General features: G+C 46.2%; 1 protein-coding gene across 1 annotated transcript in view; it reads left to right on the forward strand.

Annotated features, from left to right (window-relative positions):
- The window catches only part of FBXL6 (F-box and leucine rich repeat protein 6), a 30,065-nt gene extending 15,302 nt beyond the window's left edge, over positions 1-14,763 (forward strand). Inside the window, exons 5-10 of the mRNA XM_067467213.1 lie at positions 4,921-5,052; positions 5,247-5,354; positions 8,722-8,835; positions 9,467-9,698; positions 13,444-13,693; positions 14,522-14,763. Of these exons, the coding sequence (XP_067323314.1) occupies positions 4,921-5,052; positions 5,247-5,354; positions 8,722-8,835; positions 9,467-9,698; positions 13,444-13,693; positions 14,522-14,690 (1,005 nt within the window). The 3' untranslated portion in view covers positions 14,691-14,763. The remainder of the gene's footprint in view (positions 1-4,920; positions 5,053-5,246; positions 5,355-8,721; positions 8,836-9,466; positions 9,699-13,443; positions 13,694-14,521) is intronic.
- The last annotated feature ends 2,463 nt before the right edge of the window (positions 14,764-17,226 follow it).

Here is a 17,226-nt window from a genome sequence, read left to right on the forward strand (position 1 = left end):
TGTTCGTGGGGTTCAGAATGCTCTTTGATTGTAGGTGAACTATAAATCCCAGCAACTAGCCATTGGTGTGGTTCAGAATGCTCTTTGATTGTAGGTGAACTATAAATCCCAGCAACTAGCCATTGGTGAGGTTCAGAATGCTCTTTGATTGTAGGTGAACTATAAATCCCAGCAACTAGCCATTGGTGAGGTTCAGAATGCTCTTTGATTGTAGGTGAACTATAAATCCCAGCAACTAGCCATTGGTGAGGTTCAGAATGCTCTTTGATTGTAGGTGAACTATAAATCCCAGCAACTAGCCATTGGTGAGGTTCAGAATGCTCTTTGATTGTAGGTGAACTATAAATCCCAGCAACTAGCCATTGGTGAGGTTCAGAATGCTCTTTGATTGTAGGTGAACTATAAATCCCAGCAACTAGCCATTGGTGAAGTTCAGAATGCTCTTTGATTGTAGGTGAACTATAAATCCCAGCAACTACAACTCCCAAATGTCAAGATTCTATTTTCCCCAAGCTCCATGTTCACATTTGGGCAAATTGAGTATTTGTGTAGAGTTTGGTCCGGATCCATCATTGTTTGAGTCCACAGTGCTCTCTGGATGTAGGTGAACTACAACTCCCAAACTCAAGGTCAATGCCCACCAAACCCTTCTAGTGTTTTCTGTTGATCATGGGAGTCGTGTGCCTAGTTTGGTTCAGTTCCATCATTGGTGGAGTTCAGAATGCTCTTTGATTGTAGGTGAACTATAAATCCCAGCAACTACAACTCCCAAATGTCAAGATTCTATTTTCCCCAAGCTCCATGTTCACATTTGGGCATATTGAGTATTTGTGTAGAGTTTGGTCCTGATCCATCATTGTTTGAGTCCAGAGTGCTCTCTGGATGTAGGTGAACTACAACTCCCAAACTCAAGGTCAATGCCCACCAAACCCTTCTAGTGTTTTCTGTTGGTCATGGGAGTCGTGTGCCAAGTTTGGTTCAGTTCCATCATTGGTAGAGTTCAGAATGCTCTTTGATTGTAGGTGAACTATAAATCCCAGCAACTACAACTCCCAAATGACAAAATCAATTTTTTGAGGGATGGTCACTCGTTGGCCTGAGAGGTGTCTTGTGTCCAAATTTGGTGTCAATTCGTTCCGTGGTTTTTGAGTTATGTCAATCCCACAAACGAACATGACCTTTTTATTTATATAGACTAGCTGTACACGCTACGCGTTGCTGTGGCCAAACTTCCCTCCCTCTTTCCTTCCTTCCTTCCTTCCTTCCTTCCTTCCTTCCTTCCTTCCTTCCTTCCTTCCTTCCTTCCCTCTTTCCTCCCTTTCCTCTATTTCTTTCCCTTCCTATTTCTCTTCTTCTTTCTTCCATCTCTACCTGTTTCTTTCCCCCCCTTCTTTGCTCTTTGGTTGCATCCTTCCTTCCTTCCTTCCTTCCTTCCTTCCTTCCTTCCTTCCTTCCCTCTTTCCTCCCTTTCCTCTATTTCTTTCCCTTCCTATTTCTCTTCTTCTTTCTTCCATCTCTACCTGTTTCTTTCCCCCCTTCTTTGCTCTTTGGTTGCATCCTTCCTTCCTTCCTTCCTTCCTTCCTTCCTTCCTTCCTTCCTTCCTTCCCTCTTTCCTCCCTTTCCTCTATTTCTTTCCCTTCCTATTTCTCTTCTTCTTTCTTCCATCTCTACCTGTTTCTTTCCCCCCTTCTTTGCTCTTTGGTTGCATCCTTCCTTCCTTCCTTCCTTCCTTCCTTCCTTCCCTCTTTCCTCCCTTTCCTCTATTTCTTTCCCTTCCTATTTCTCTTCTTCTTTCTTCCATCTCTACCTGTTTCTTTCCCCCCTTCTTTGCTCTTTGGTTGCATCCTTCCTTCCTTCCTTCCTTCCCTCTTTCCTCCCTTTCCTCTATTTCTTTCCCTTCCTATTTCTCTTCTTCTTTCTTCCATCTCTACCTGTTTCTTTCCCCCCTTCTTTGCTCTTTGGTTGCATTCTTCCTTCCTTCCTTCCTTCCTTCCTTCCTTCCTTCCTTCCTTCCTTCCTTCCCTCTTTCCTCCCTTTCCTCTATTTCTTTCCCTTCCTATTTCTCTTCTTCTTTCTTCCATCTCTACCTGTTTCTTTCCCCCCTTCTTTGCTCTTTGGTTGCATCCTTCCTTCCTTCCTTCCTTCCTTCCCTCTTTCCTCCCTTTCCTCTATTTCTTTCCCTTCCTATTTCTCTTCTTCTTTCTTCCATCTCTACCTGTTTCTTTCCCCCCTTCTTTGCTCTTTGGTTGCATCCTTCCTTCCTTCCTTCCTTCCTTCCTTCCTTCCTTCCTTCCTTCCTTCCTTCCTTCCCTCTTTCCTCCCTTTCCTCTATTTCTTTCCCTTCCTATTTCTCTTCTTCTTTCTTCCATCTCTACCTGTTTCTTTCCCCCCTTCTTTGCTCTTTGGTTGCATCCTTCCTTCCTTCCTTCCTTCCTTCCCTCTTTCCTCCCTTTCCTCTATTTCTTTCCCTTCCTATTTCTCTTCTTCTTTCTTCCATCTCTACCTGTTTCTTTCCCCCCTTCTTTGCTCTTTGGTTGCATCCTTCCTTCCTTCCTTCCTTCCTTCCTTCCTTCCTTCCTTCCTTCCCTCTTTCCTCCCTTTCCTCTATTTCTTTCCCTTCCTATTTCTCTTCTTCTTTCTTCCATCTCTACCTGTTTCTTTCCCCCCTTCTTTGCTCTTTGGTTGCATCCTTCCTTCCTTCCTTCCTTCCTTCCTTCCCTCTTTCCTCCCTTTCCTCTATTTCTTTCCCTTCCTATTTCTCTTCTTCTTTCTTCCATCTCTACCTGTTTCTTTCCCCCCTTCTTTGCTCTTTGGTTGCATCCTTCCTTCCTTCCTTCCTTCCTTCCCTCTTTCCTCCCTTTCCTCTATTTCTTTCCCTTCCTATTTCTCTTCTTCTTTCTTCCATCTCTACCTGTTTCTTTCCCCCCTTCTTTGCTCTTTGGTTGCATCCTTCCTTCCTTCCTTCCTTCCTTCCTTCCTTCCTTCCTTCCTTCCTTCCTTCCTTCCTCCCTCCCTTCCTCCCTTCCTCCCTCCCTTCCTCCCTTCCTCCCTCCCCTGTCTTTCGTTCCTTCTCTCCTTCTTTCCCTCTCTTTTTCCTTTCACTTTTTTATTTCCTTCTCTCCTCCCTTGCTTCTCTATCTTTCTTTCAGACCTCACTACCTCTAAGGATGCTTGCCATAGATGCAGGCAAAACGTCAGAATGCCTCCAGAGTAGACCATGGCCATATAGCCTGAGAATCCTAGAATCATAGAATCAAAGAGTTGGAAGAGACCTCATGGGCCATCCAGTCCAACCCCATTCCGCCAAGAAGCAGGAATATTGCATTCAAAGCACCCCTGGCAGATGGCCATCCAGCCTCTGTTTCAAAACGTCCAAAGAAGGAGCCTCCACCACACTCCGGAGCAGAGAGTTCCACTGCTGAACGGCTCTCGCAGTCAGGAAATTCTTCCTCGTGTTCAGATGGAATCTCCTCTCTTGTAGTTTGAAGCCATTGTTCCATTGCGTCCTAGTTTCCAAGGAAGCAGAAAACAAGCTTGCTCCGTCCTCCCTGTGGCTTCCTCTCACATATTTATACATGGCTATCATATCTCCTCTCAGCCTTCTCTTCTTCAGGCTAAACATGCCCAGCTCCTTAAGCCGCTCCTCATAGGGCTTGTTCTTCAGACCCTTGATCATTTTAGTCGCCCTCCTCTGGACACATTCCAGCTTGTCAATATCTCTCTTGAATTGTGGTGCCCAGAATTGGACACAATATTCCAGGTATGGTCTAACCAAAGTGGAATAGAGGGGTAGCATTACTTCCTTAGATCTAGACACTAGGCTCCTATTAATGCAGGCCAAAATCCCACAACCTTAACCGCAACCTTTGAACTTAACCACAACACAACTATGTCCTATGTAGGCTTGAACTTTGCATGACCTCTACATGTCACTTCATGTTTCTTAAGAACATTTTCTCCCCTGTTGCTCCTATTCTACAGAGAAAGGGTATATTTCTCTTTTGCTGTTAATTTCATTCAAAGCTCCTTGCTTAGCATTTGGAAATTTCACTCAAAGACCCTTTCAGTGTCAGCTTTTTCAGTTGTTTCTCTTCAATCCTGCTGTTTCAACCCAGAGCAGGAAACGAGACCCTAAGATAACCATCCACCACACTTGACTGTAGGAAAAACAATCCCTATTTATTGATGAAAAATGGTTACAAAATAGAGGAAAATGCAAAGTCAAAAAGCCACAGTAAAAAATCAGCAATCACAAATTTCTATGAACTAGATCAAAAACCAAAAGCAACACTGTAAAATCCTGGAACCTGTTAGCAATCCACTAACCGTACTTGGAGCACTAGACGCCTCTTGGGATGAAGGCCACGGGAAACGGGATATCTGCCAAGGTAATGCCTCAGTCTAAAACGATGCCTGATCTAAAGAGTCAACCCGGCGAGAGGCACTTAAAGCCAAGGAAACTGTTTCATGACACGCCTCCAGGCTTCGAAGCCCTTGTTTCTTTTTCTTTTAATCTGCTTGACCTTCGCAGACTCTGCGATTCACTCCTGTTTCTCCAAATCTGTCCTCTTCTCATTAAGGATCCCAGGTGTTAGCCTCTCTGGAGAGCTATCACCGCTTGACCCTGAAACATTCTCAGGAGAATGTGTACTTTCACTTTCCATGCCTTCCAAGCCTGCAGGAGTTTCTTCTACACTGACCTCAGAATCAACATTTTCATTAGAACCAAGAAACACATTTTAGGCAGCATCAGGAAATACAATCAGAGAAGCAGGTTCAGGTTCACACCCAGGCTGAACCCCAACACCTGCTGTCACCTGGGATTGCGACATGGACCATACTTTGTTGTTGTTGTTGTTGTTGTTATTATTATTATTTTATGAGGATTCCTTTCCATGTCCTCTTTCCTCTGTTTCCAGGCGATTGGCCATTCCTGCCCCCTCCTGACCTCCCTGAAGCTGTCCCACTGCAATGGGGTGACCACCGAGTCCCTCTGCGCAATAGCCGAGAGCTGCCCACACCTGGAGAGCCTGAACCTACAGAATTCCCAGGTGAGGTGCAGTTTGGCTCAGAAGGGATCTATAGAACAGGCATCGACACACTTAGGAATGGTGGGAGCTGGAGTCCAAAACACCCAGAGGGCCGGAGTTTGCCCGTGCCTGATTGAGATCCCAAACATTCCCAAAGGGCCTCTTTCTTTTGCAAGAAGGAAGCTCCGACCCTTTCCTGCCTTCTGTCTTTCCAGACGGATTCTTCAGCAGTGCTCAGCTTTCTGGAAGCGGCTGGCTCTCGTATCCGGCACCTCTGGTTGACATACAGCAGCCGCATGAGCGCCATCATCGGGGTGATTTTGGTAAGCATTATATGTGTGTGTGTGCACCAGAGGGAAGAGGGGAGTGCAGCTGGCGGCAAGGCAAGATGCGGAGGGGTGTTTTGTGCACTGTTTTGCCCAAGTTTCACCTTTTCATTCTGCCTTGGCAACACTTTGAGCGTTTCAAATCCTGCACCCTTCTTGGCAACAGCAGATTTGGCCACAGTCTCACTCACCCTTGTTTGACTTGCATCTGTTGCTAAAGGATATCTATCTATCTATCTATCTATCTATTTATCTATCTATCTATCTCTAGCTATACCCATCACGCGTTGCTGTGGCCAACCTTCCCTCCCTCTTTCTCTCCTTTCTTTCCTTCCTTCCTTCCCTCCCTCTTTCCTTCCCTCCCTCTTCTTTCTTTTCTCGCTTCCTTTGCTCTTTGGTTCTATCCTTCCTTGTCTTTTTCCTTCCTTCCCTCCCTCCCTCTGTCTCTCTTTCGTTCCTTCTCTCCTTCCTTCCCTCTTTCACTTTATTTCATTATCTCCCTCCTTTTCTCCTTCCTTCCTTCTTTACCCTTCTTTTTTTCCTTCTTTCTCTCCTTCCTTCCTTCTTTACCCTTCTTTCTTTCCTTCTTTCTCTCCTTCCTTCCTTCTCTACCCTTCTTTCTTTCTCTTTCTCTCCTCCCTCCCTCCCTTCTCTACCTTTCTTTCCATCCTCCTCTCCTTCCCTCTTTCTCTCCCTCCTTCCTTACCTTTCTTTATTTCCTTCTCTCCTTCCCTCCTTCTTTCCCTCTTTCTCTCCTTCCTTCCTTCCTTCTCTACCTTTCTTTCCTTCTCTCCTTCCCTCCTTCTTTCCCTCTTTCTCTCCCTCCTCTCCTTCCTTCCTTCTCTACTTCTTTCTCTCCCTCCCTCCTTCTTTCCCTTCTTCTCCTTCTTTCTCTACCTTTCTTTTCTTCCTCCTCTCCTTCCCTCTTTCTCTCCCTCCTTCCTTCTTTACCCTTCTTTCTTTCCTTCTCTCCTTCCCTCCTTCTTTCCCTCTTTCTCTCCCTCCTCTCCTTCCTTCTCTACTTCTTTCTCTCCCTCCCTCCTTCTTTCCCTTCTTCTCCTTCTTTCTCTACCTTTCTTTCTTTTCTTCCTCCTCTCCTTCCTTCTCTACTTCTTTCTCTCCCTCCTTCCTTCTTTACCCTTCTTTCTTTCCTTCTCTCCTTCCCTCCTTCTTTCCCTCTTTCTCTCCCTCCTCTCCTTCCTTCTCTACTTCTTTCTCTCCCTCCCTCCTTCTTTCCTTTCTTCTCCTTCCTTCTCTACCTTTCTTTCTTTCCTTCCTCCTCTCCTCCCCTCTTTCTCTCCCTCCTTCCTTCTTTACCTTTCTTTCCTTCTCTCCTTCCCTTCTTTCTTTCCCTCTTTCTCTCCTTCCTTCCTCCTCTACCTTTCTTTCCTTCTCTCCTTCCCTCCTTCTTTCCCTCTTTCTCTCCCTCCTCTCCTTCCTTCCTTCTCTACTTCTTTCTCTCCCTCCTTCTTCTTTCCCTTCTTCTCCTTCCTTCTCTACCTTTCTTTCTTTTCTTCCTCCTCTCCTTCCCTCTTTCTCTCCCTCCTTCCTTCTTTACCCTTCTTTCTTTCCTTCTCTCCTTCCCTCCTTCTTTCCCTCTTTCTCTCCCTCCTCTCCTTCCTTCTCTACTTCTTTCTCTCCCTCCCTCCTTCTTTCCCTTCTTCTCCTTCTTTCTCTACCTTTCTTTCTTTTCTTCCTCCTCTCCTTCCTTCTCTACTTCTTTCTCTCCCTCCTTCCTTCTTTACCCTTCTTTCTTTCCTTCTCTCCTTCCCTCCTTCTTTCCCTCTTTCTCTCCCTCCTCTCCTTCCTTCTCTACTTCTTTCTCTCCCTCCCTCCTTCTTTCCTTTCTTCTCCTTCCTTCTCTACCTTTCTTTCTTTCCTTCCTCCTCTCCTCCCCTCTTTCTCTCCCTCCTTCCTTCTTTACCTTTCTTTCCTTCTCTCCTTCCCTTCTTTCTTTCCCTCTTTCTCTCCTTCCTTCCTCCTCTACCTTTCTTTCCTTCTCTCCTTCCCTCCTTCTTTCCCTCTTTCTCTCCCTCCTCTCCTTCCTTCCTTCTCTACTTCTTTCTCTCCCTCCTTCTTCTTTCCCTTCTTCTCCTTCCTTCTCTACCTTTCTTTCTTTTCTTCCTCCTCTCCTTCCCTCTTTCTCTCCCTCCTTCCTTCTTTACCCTTCTTTCTTTCCTTCTCTCCTTCCCTCCTTCTTTCCCTCTTTCTCTCCCTCCTCTCCTTCCTTCTCTACTTCTTTCTCTCCCTCCCTCCTTCTTTCCCTTCTTCTCCTTCTTTCTCTACCTTTCTTTCTTTTCTTCCTCCTCTCCTTCCTTCTCTACTTCTTTCTCTCCCTCCTTCCTTCTTTACCCTTCTTTCTTTCCTTCTCTCCTTCCCTCCTTCTTTCCCTCTTTCTCTCCCTCCTCTCCTTCCTTCTCTACTTCTTTCTCTCCCTCCCTCCTTCTTTCCTTTCTTCTCCTTCCTTCTCTACCTTTCTTTCTTTCCTTCCTCCTCTCCTCCCCTCTTTCTCTCCCTCCTTCCTTCTTTACCTTTCTTTCCTTCTCTCCTTCCCTTCTTTCTTTCCCTCTTTCTCTCCTTCCTTCCTCCTCTACCTTTCTTTCCTTCTCTCCTTCCCTCCTTCTTTCCCTCTTTCTCTCCCTCCTCTCCTTCCTTCCTTCTCTACTTCTTTCTCTCCCTCCCTTCTTTCCTTTCTTCTCCTTCCTTCTCTACCTTTCTTTCTTTTCTTCCTCCTCTCCTTCCCTCTTTCTCTCCCTCCTTCCTTCTTTACCTTTCTTTCTTTCCTTCTCTCCTTCCCTTCTTTCTTTCCCTTTTGGAAACTTTTAACCAGAAGCTGGATGGCCATTTATTCATTATTTATTTATTTATTTATTTAAAACTTTCATATCCCGACCTTCTCACCTCCGTAGAGGGACTCAGACCGGCTTACAGCAAGGACTCAATGCTACTAATACAAGTTAAAACATCATACAACAATACAAGATGAAAATACATATAGATAAAATACATATATACCAAACCACCAAGGGAAAATCATGTTCAACTCAGTCCGTATATGTGGTCACTCACTTTGGTCTGTAACCAGTCTCAGCCATTATTCTGGGAGTGCTTCCTTCCATAACCAGGATTTCTGAAGGACAAGAGGGAGGGGCAGATCTAATCTCGCTCGGGAGAGAGTTCCATAGCCAAGGGGCCACCACTGAGAAGGCCCTGTCTCTCGTTCCCACGAAACCCATCTGTCAGGGGAGCTTTGATTATGCATGGCAAAAAGGAGTTGGACTCGATGACCCACGTGGTCTATGCAAAGAGTGCAGGACGAGGCCTTCTCCTGTCCTCCACTCTTTGTGCCTAACTTTCCTTCCAGAACGGCACCTGCCCAGAACTGCAGCTCCTCGAGGTGAACACGGAGCTCAAGCAGAGCCCGCACCACTTCCAGCTCCCCATCGAACAGCTCCAGGCCGCCTGCCCAAAGCTCCAGGTGAGACCGGTTTTGTTTACAGCAGGCCTGGGCCAACTTGGGCCCTCCCTCCAGGTGTTTTGGACTCCAACTTCCTATCGGCTGTTAGGAATGGTGGGAGTTGGAGTCCAAAACACCCAGGTTGGCCCAGGCCTGATCTAAATGTATTTCCAATCCATCTCTGCAAACTTAGTCACAACAATGGAAATTCTCAGAAGGATGGCACTGGAAAAATATCCCTGGGTGTATTATTTTGGAAGAAACCTTCACATTAGAGGGTTCAAATTGTTTATATTTACTTTTGCATGACTGATCTGACCCTAGTTGCTTTGTCGAAGGCTTTCATGGCTGGAATCACTGGGTTGTTGTAGGTTTTTCTGGGCTATATGGCCATGTTCTAGAGGCATTCTCTCCTGATGTTTCGCCTGCATCTATGGCAAGCATCCTTAGAGGTAGTGAGGACCAAACCTACAAAGCTATGCTTTTTAAACATGCAAGCGGGATAAAATATTTTGTAAAAATGTCAAATTGGGGGTGTCAACTTGATGGCTTCCTGTCCTGCTGATTCCTGGGGAAGTGGCACCCACCCTCACCTTTCTCCTTCTCCTCCCTCTCGGCCTCACTTTGCCGCCGGGCTCTTCCCTCTTTCCAGGTGTTGCGGCTTCTGAACGTCATCTGCTACCCGAAGTCGGTGCCCTCCTCGGCCCCGCAGTCCCCGGGGTTCCCTCACCTGGAGGAGCTCTGCCTGGCCACCACCTCCTTCTCCTTCGTGGACAACAACATGCTGCGCCGCATCCTCTGCGCCTCCAGCCGGCTCCGCGTCCTGGACCTGCGCGGCTGCTTCCGCGTCACGCCCAAGGGGATGGAGCTGCTGCCCTGCCCAGGTGAGCATTTTCTGGACCTTAACAAGGCTCTTCAATCCGTTGTCAGTGGATAGAGCAAATGTGTTGTACTCCAGGGCAGGAAGCACCTCTGTACTTAACCACCACACTCCAGTCCAAATTATAACAGCAAGCAAGTCCAAATGTGTGAAATTGTAAGACTGTAGGTTTTATATAGCAATATTAAATGATCACTCACAAGCCGGTTTTGCTTGGAAATAAATATATTGCTTGTATCTCTGCAGCAAAGAAAGACACTACTGATTTTTCCCACCAACCACTTCCTTTTATACACCTTTCCTGCACATTTCCCCCCAATTCCTTCTCAGTTTCCTTATTAGAGCTTGTTGCTTCACAAGTTCCAATACAAGGTTTCCAGCGCCCTCTGCTAGCTTCAAAATGTCACAGAGAGAGAATTGATTCAGCCAGGATGATTCAGTCAGGATGTCACAGAGGGAATTTGTGATGTCTTCATGCCGTCAGAAATTGACTCCTGACAGAAATACTCCACGGCTCCGGCCCAGCTTACTTATCCGAACTTATCTCTATGTTCCACCTCGTAATTTACGATCTACTGGGGAGGCCCTGCTCTCGGTCCCACCAGCGTCTCAAACACGTCTGGTGGGGACGAGGGACAGGGCCTTCTCGGTAGTGACACCCCCCCCCCCCCCCCCGCTTATGGAATTCGCTCCCCAGCGAGATTACATCGGCGTCTCCCTCCTTACTTTTAGGAAAAAAACTAAAGACGTGGTTTTGGAGGCAGGCCTTTGGCTACTGGGCACAACAGCACTTTAGGCACTGAACTCGGACAATTGGATTGTTTGAAAATTGGAAATGGCTTTATGACCTGTGATTCTGTGATCTGTTCTATGTGGTTATGTAATTTTAATTAATATCACTGCTTAATTGTTATGTAATGGATTTTTATTGCTGTTTTATATTGTTGTTTTGATACTGTTGGCATTGAATTATTGCCTGTGTTAGCCGCCCTGAGTCCCCTCCTCGGGGGTGAGAAGGGCGGGGTAGAAATAGTCTAAATAAATAAATAAATAATAAGGTTCAAGAGTCGTTTCAAAAACCCAAAATATCAGGGCATCCGGAACAGGGATACAATAACCAGGAAACACAAGGCAACGTACAATCCAATACAAAAATCCAGAAATAATCCTTCAAACTTGAAAGCAGGAAACATGAACAAATGGAGACATGGAACTAGAATTCCCTTAGCAGGCTTGACTAGGACTTGGCAAGAGTTATTGCTTCATAGAATCATAGAATCATAGAATCAAAAGAGTTGGAAGAGACCTCATGGGCCATCCAGTCCAACCCCATTCTGCCAAGAAGCAGGAATATTGCATTCAAAGCACCCCTGACAGATGGCCATCCAGCCTCTGTTTAAAAGCTTCCGAAGAAGGAGCCTCCACCACACTCAGGGGCAGAGAGTTCCACTGCTGAACGGCTCTCACAGTCAGGAAGTTCTTCCTAATGTTCAGATGGAATCTCCTCTCTTGTAGTTTGAAGCCATTCTTCCATTGCCTCCTAGTCTCCAAGGAAGCAGAAAACAAGCTTGCTCCCTCCTCCTCCCTGTGGCTTCCTCTCACATATTTATACATGGCTATCATATCTCCTCTCATCCTTCTCCTCTTCAGGCTAAGCATGCCCAGCCCCTTAAGCCGCTCCTCATAGGGCTTGTTCTCCAGACCCTTGATCATTTTAGTCGCCCTCCTCTGGACACATTCCAGCTTGTCAATATCTCTCTTGAATTGTGGTGCCCAGAATTGGACACAATATTCCAGGTGTGGTCTAACCAAAGCAGAATAGAACATGGGGAGCATTACTTCCCTAGATCTAGACACTAGGCTCCTCTTGATGCAGGCCAAAACCCCATTGGCTTTTTTTGCCGCCACATCACATTGTTATGGAATGAATCACTGCTGAGGCTTCTTTAAAGTTGAAATGGAGAAAATGTTTATTGATAAAACCAAACAAACAACTATCTTCTTTAATGAGGCACACAAGCTTAAATGGTTACTGGTGTACAATATTCTTGATGGTTTCGTTAAACAGGTTACTAGACTTAGTTACGAGTAGAACTCCTCACTCTACAATAACACAGTAGCAGTGAGTTCCCCAGACTAACCTAACCAGGTTGCCCCCAGAGCAATTAGCTACACTCTAAGCAGAGTCCTCTATAAACTAATCTACTCTAACCCAGAGAGCCAACCACTTGGGTAAAAACCCACACAAGCACCCAGGCGACTACTTTGACCGTCCTGGCCAAATAATGCAGCCTTGCCTGTCACAAAAGCTCTCTGTCAGAAAAAATCTAAGCTTCCAAAAATACCTCAGTGATGATGTGTAAGTTTTATTCTTATGGTTATGTGTTGTTTAAACAGTAGTTAATAAATGGTAAGTATGTAGGATTATATTTTGTTAGAGATGGTGGCTGGTTTGGCTTGAGCTGAGCTGCCATAGCAACGGGGGCGGAGCCAACTGTCACTTCACGGGGCAGCTGTTTGAAAGTGGCAGTCCGTAAGCCGGTGAGCTACAGGGAAGACTGATTTCTCTAGTGGGAGAAACAGGGCATTAGTCTGTGACCAAAGAGTTACAAGAGAAGGTAGTTGATCCTGTGGTGTGTGGAAAACCATCAGGAATACTATAGTTAGAGAACTATAGGGAAGACTGGTTCTTTAATATTAAGAATCAAGGTTTGGCTGGGAGCCAATTCTGTTAAATAAGCCTTTTAGCTTATTTGTTTTATTAGGACAGTTGTCCAGGAAAGATACATCTGCTTACAGAAACCTCTTAAAGTCTGTACCTAAAGTTACTCATGAAAACTTACTAATGTAACCAATCAAGATTTGTGCCTCTTGTGAAGAAACAATTGAATATGTTATACTCCTGTTAAATAAATTTGTTACTGTTCTCCTCAAGCCTTGCCAGATACAGTTTCTCCTAAGTCAAACAGCCTGCATAAGAAGTAAAACCAAACCAGGGACAGTAAACGCTACGCTATCAAATAAGTAAATCCTTCCTTGTAAAACAGTTCCTAAGTTGATGCTGAGAATTACTGGGCTTCCTCACAGATTAGGTGGCAGTAATTTTACGCACCTTTACAACCTCTCTTCTCTTCTGTTCCCAAAATCAATCTCCCTTCTTTCCGTGAAGCTGACACTTTTCCCTCTCAGGAGTAAACTCCTCCCATCTGTCCTAACCAATCCTAAGAGAGCTCCAGCTCCTCCCCTCTTCTCACTTTACCTTCTCAAGATGTCTGCTTCCTTTGCTAACCCTCCCAAAATGGAGTCCTGCCTACTAATATTCCAGGCTTCTCTTTCGGCCTACAAGGTAAGAATCATTACAGTGGCTTTCACTCGCTGCTGTAGACACAGACTGCTCCGTTTCAGGACTTAAAATCTCATGCTGGCTTGCGGGTCCAGGAACCCCATGATCCACTTCCTCGTTGACATTAGAAGCAGGCACAATCATGGGCTGAACTATAACAGCATCAGGCACTTCCAGGGAAAGAAGTAGACACACAGACACCGCATAACTGGTTTGTTAAATAGCTGTACAGGCGTTTCCCGAATTACGAACAAGATGGGTTTCCAAGTTTTTTTCTTAATTGGAATTTGTATGTAATTCAGAAAAGGGACATTATTTAAGTCCAGCCAAATATATATAGCTTTGGAGAGCATATGGAAGGGTTAAGTTTGCCCATGCGTGTCCTAACCCCAGGTGTCCCCTTCAGACCTAGAGCAGCTCTACCTGGGCCTCTACTGCAGCGCTATCCACCTCCACCTGCCGCTCGAGGGCTGCCCTCTCATCACCTGGAAGTGGAACCACAGCCTGCGGGAGCTGGACCTGACCGGGCAGAGCTTCAGCGAGGCCGACCTGGAGGAGGCCATGGCAGCCTTTGGCCAGAAGCCCGGAGCAGAAGGGGAACCGGTCCTGCGCTCGCTCAGCCTCACGGGCACCAAGGTCACCCTCAACACCGTCAGGTGAGTTGCATGCAGGGAGCTCTTGCGAACAGCGTGATGCAGCAGCGAAAAAAGCCGATTCAACTCTTGGCTGCATCAAGAGCAGTCAAATGACGAGATTTGAGGGAAGTTGTCGTCCCACTGTCTTCTGCTTTGGTCAGACCTCTATACCTGGAACAATAGCCTTGTGTTCACACAGTCCTAGGCACTTGGGAAGGGTCCGACGTGTGATCCAATACAACAGCCAGCAAAGTGTTTGCTGTGGACTCATCTTGTTGTGTTTCAAATCATAAAGATGACTGGAATGGAACAAGGTATATGAGACTGGTTATGATTCCACTATGAGACGAAGCGAATTTTTAGTGTAGTTTGTAATTGTCGTATAGTTTATATGTTGTTGTAATTAGCCTTTTGTAAATTGTCTTTATATGTATTGTACACCGCCATGAGTCGCCCTTAAGGGCTGAGAATGGCGTTTAATAAATGCATCAAATAAATAAATAAATAATAAATAATAACAACAACAACAACACATCACACAGTCCTAGGCACTTGGGAAGTGTCCGACGTGTGATCCAATACAACAGCCAGCAGAGTGTCTGCAGCAGAGTAGCATAGTGCAAGGGCAGATGTCTTCACTGTGTCTGGTTGTGATCCCCAGGTTGTGCCAGTCAGCTTTCGTATGATATTGTTTCTAGCGCCCACTTTTTGCTTGATGTTCAGGCAGTGCTTCTTATAGGTCAGAGCATGGTTAGAGGTGTTTCTGATGGTTAGAGGTGTTTGATGGTTGAACATATTCCCCCCCCCCTTTTTTTGAACTGACCCCATTCCTTCCTGCTTGACCAACAGCTCCCTGATCGCCAGCTGCCCGTCCCTGCGCTCACTCAACCTCTCCTCCTGCCGCCATTTGCCCCGCGGGATGAAGAAGGCCTACCGGGGCCAAGAGGAGATCCGCCACTGCTTGCACCAGCTCTTGAGCAGCTCGGAGGCGTCCGCCGGACTGGGCAGCACCACATAAAGTCGTTCCAGAGGCTCAGAGAGGTCCCTCTTAACTTTGGACAGCTTCATTCGCTGACCGCTCCAAGAGGGGCTTGTTGACCCCAAGCAGGACCACGGACAGCCCATTCCCTTGTAATATATTCGAGGAAGGGAAGGGTTTGGTGTGAAGGACGCCGGGCCCTCCTTCCTCTCGTTTTGTACTTTTGTTTCTGTTGTCTTTTTTCTAATTGTTTGTACATGCAAACTCTTCCAGAATAAAAGGGTTTTTCACTTGGGCGCATCACTTCCTGTCTCTGGGTCTCAGTTGGAGAGAATAAATAGAACATAATAAATAAATAAATAAATAAATAAATAAATAATAATAACTTTATTTATATACAGGCACAGAGAAGAGATGTAGTAGTCATGGGCGATTTCAACTATCCCGATATTTGCTGGAAAACAAACTCGGCCAAGAGTACAAGGTCCAACAAATTCCTCGCTTGCCTTGCAGACAGTTTCATGGTCCAGAAGGTAGATGAGGCAACAAGGGGGTTGGCTACTCTTAATCGCATCCTAACAAATGCAGAGGACCTGATCGATGCAGTTGAAGTGGTCGGATCCTTAGGGGCAAGTGACCATGTGCTCCTGCAATTTGAGGTACAAAGGAAGGCCGAAACTCAAGTCAAACCCGCATTTTGGATTTTAGGAGAGCTGATTTCCGAAAAATGAAGGAACCACTAAGCAGCATTCCGTGGACACAGATACTAAAAGACAAGGGAGTTACGGATGGATGGGAATTTCTCAAGAGTGAAATACTCAAGGCGCAATTGCAAATTGTGCCAACAAAGAGAAAAAATAGGACAAGTGCAAAGAAGCCAGAATGGATGTCCAAAGAACCTCTAACTGTGCTAAAACACAAAAGAGACATGCACAAGAAGTGGAAAAAGGGAGAAATCACCAAAGAAGAATTCAAACAAATAGGGGAAAGGTCCGCAAGGCTAAAGCACTAAATGAGCTCAGGCTTGCCAGGGACATTAAAAACAATAAAAAGGACTTCTTTGTCAGTAGAAAAAGGAAAAACAAGGAGGCGATAGGGCCTCTTCGAGGAGAAGATGGGGCAATGCTGACAGGGGATAGGGGAAAAGGCAGAACTACTTAATACCTTCTTTGCCTCGGTCTTCTCACCAAAAGAAAGTCATCTTCAACCTCAGCAAGATGGAGTGGATGAGGGATTAGAGGAAATCCAACCCCAAATTGGGAAACAAGTCGTCTAGGAATACCTGGCCGCTCTAAATGAGTTCAAGTCACCGTAGTTTTGCCTAGCCCACATTTCCTTGCCAGAAGGTCATGGGGGACCTCGTCGAAAGACTTCCTGAAATCCAGGTACGCTCCATCCACGGCATTCCCCGCATCTACCCAGCTTGTAACTCTATTGAAAAAAGAGATCAGATTAGTCTGGCATGACTTGTTTCTTATAAATCCATGTTGACTACTAGCAATGACCGCTTTTGTTTCTAAGTGTTTGCAGACCGCTTCCTTAACAATCTTTTCCAGAATCTTGCCTGGTATCAACGTGAGGCTGACTGGACATTTGCCGCTAGGCCGCTGCCGCCGCCACCCGACGAGACCATCACCACCTGTGGGATTGGCCGAACGACCGCCTGACCGCCGCCGTCGCCGTGAGCGGGGGGCCTTCGCCGCTTTTCTCCATCATTATAAGCTGGCCGCCTCCTCCATTAGGCTGCTGCTGAGTCACGGCCTCCTCTCCCGTCCAACTCCATCAGGGCGAAGCGACGAGTTGGGTAGATCTTTGTGCTGACCGTCTTTGTGTGGACCTCTATGAGATATGGTGTACTGACCTTCTTGTGAAGACCTATGTGTAGACCCTTGTGCTGGCCTCTATATAGATTCTTGTGTAGACCTTTAAGCTGGCCTTTCTTACGCTGTTACTTACTGAGTAAGAGTGTGATTGATCATCCGTGCTGCCCCATCCCCCGAGTTACCATCTCCGGAAGCCCCATCTGCTTGTATACCAACCGTCTAGAGATTCACCGGGGTCATATCAATATTTAGCTAACCACCATTATCTCCACCCCCATACGAGGATGATCATATATTACCAACTAGTATATTCCTGGTTGTCATCTGTTGTCATCTGTTGCTAATGTGATAAGAACGAATAGAGCACTTTAGGCGCCTGCCGTCTGCTGCTAGATTGCACCAGCACTTACGCCCCTTCCCTGTCCCTCTGTGCCGCACTTTAATTATTGTTGAATAGAGCACTTTAGATCTAGCACTTTATGAATGTGCCTGATGGCACGTAGTGTTGCTGCTGACTGAATACTATTATTGGCGGGTTGCACCTAAAACTTGTGCACTTTAAGAACTATCCCATTGGAGTGGCCGGAACATCGACTACCACCTGTATTGCTGCTACCCATGTGGTCCCCCGCCCCCCTTTGTGTACTGTCCCTGTTACTTCTGTGTAGCGGAGTTGGCAGAAGAGGAGGTGGGTTGGAGCCTGTGAATGAAGGTGTGGTGGGGAGGGGGGGGGAGGGGGAGAGAGGATGTTG

Source organism: Anolis sagrei, chromosome 4, assembly GCF_037176765.1.
Source record: "Anolis sagrei isolate rAnoSag1 chromosome 4, rAnoSag1.mat, whole genome shotgun sequence".
Lineage (NCBI taxonomy): Eukaryota > Metazoa > Chordata > Lepidosauria > Squamata > Dactyloidae > Anolis > Anolis sagrei.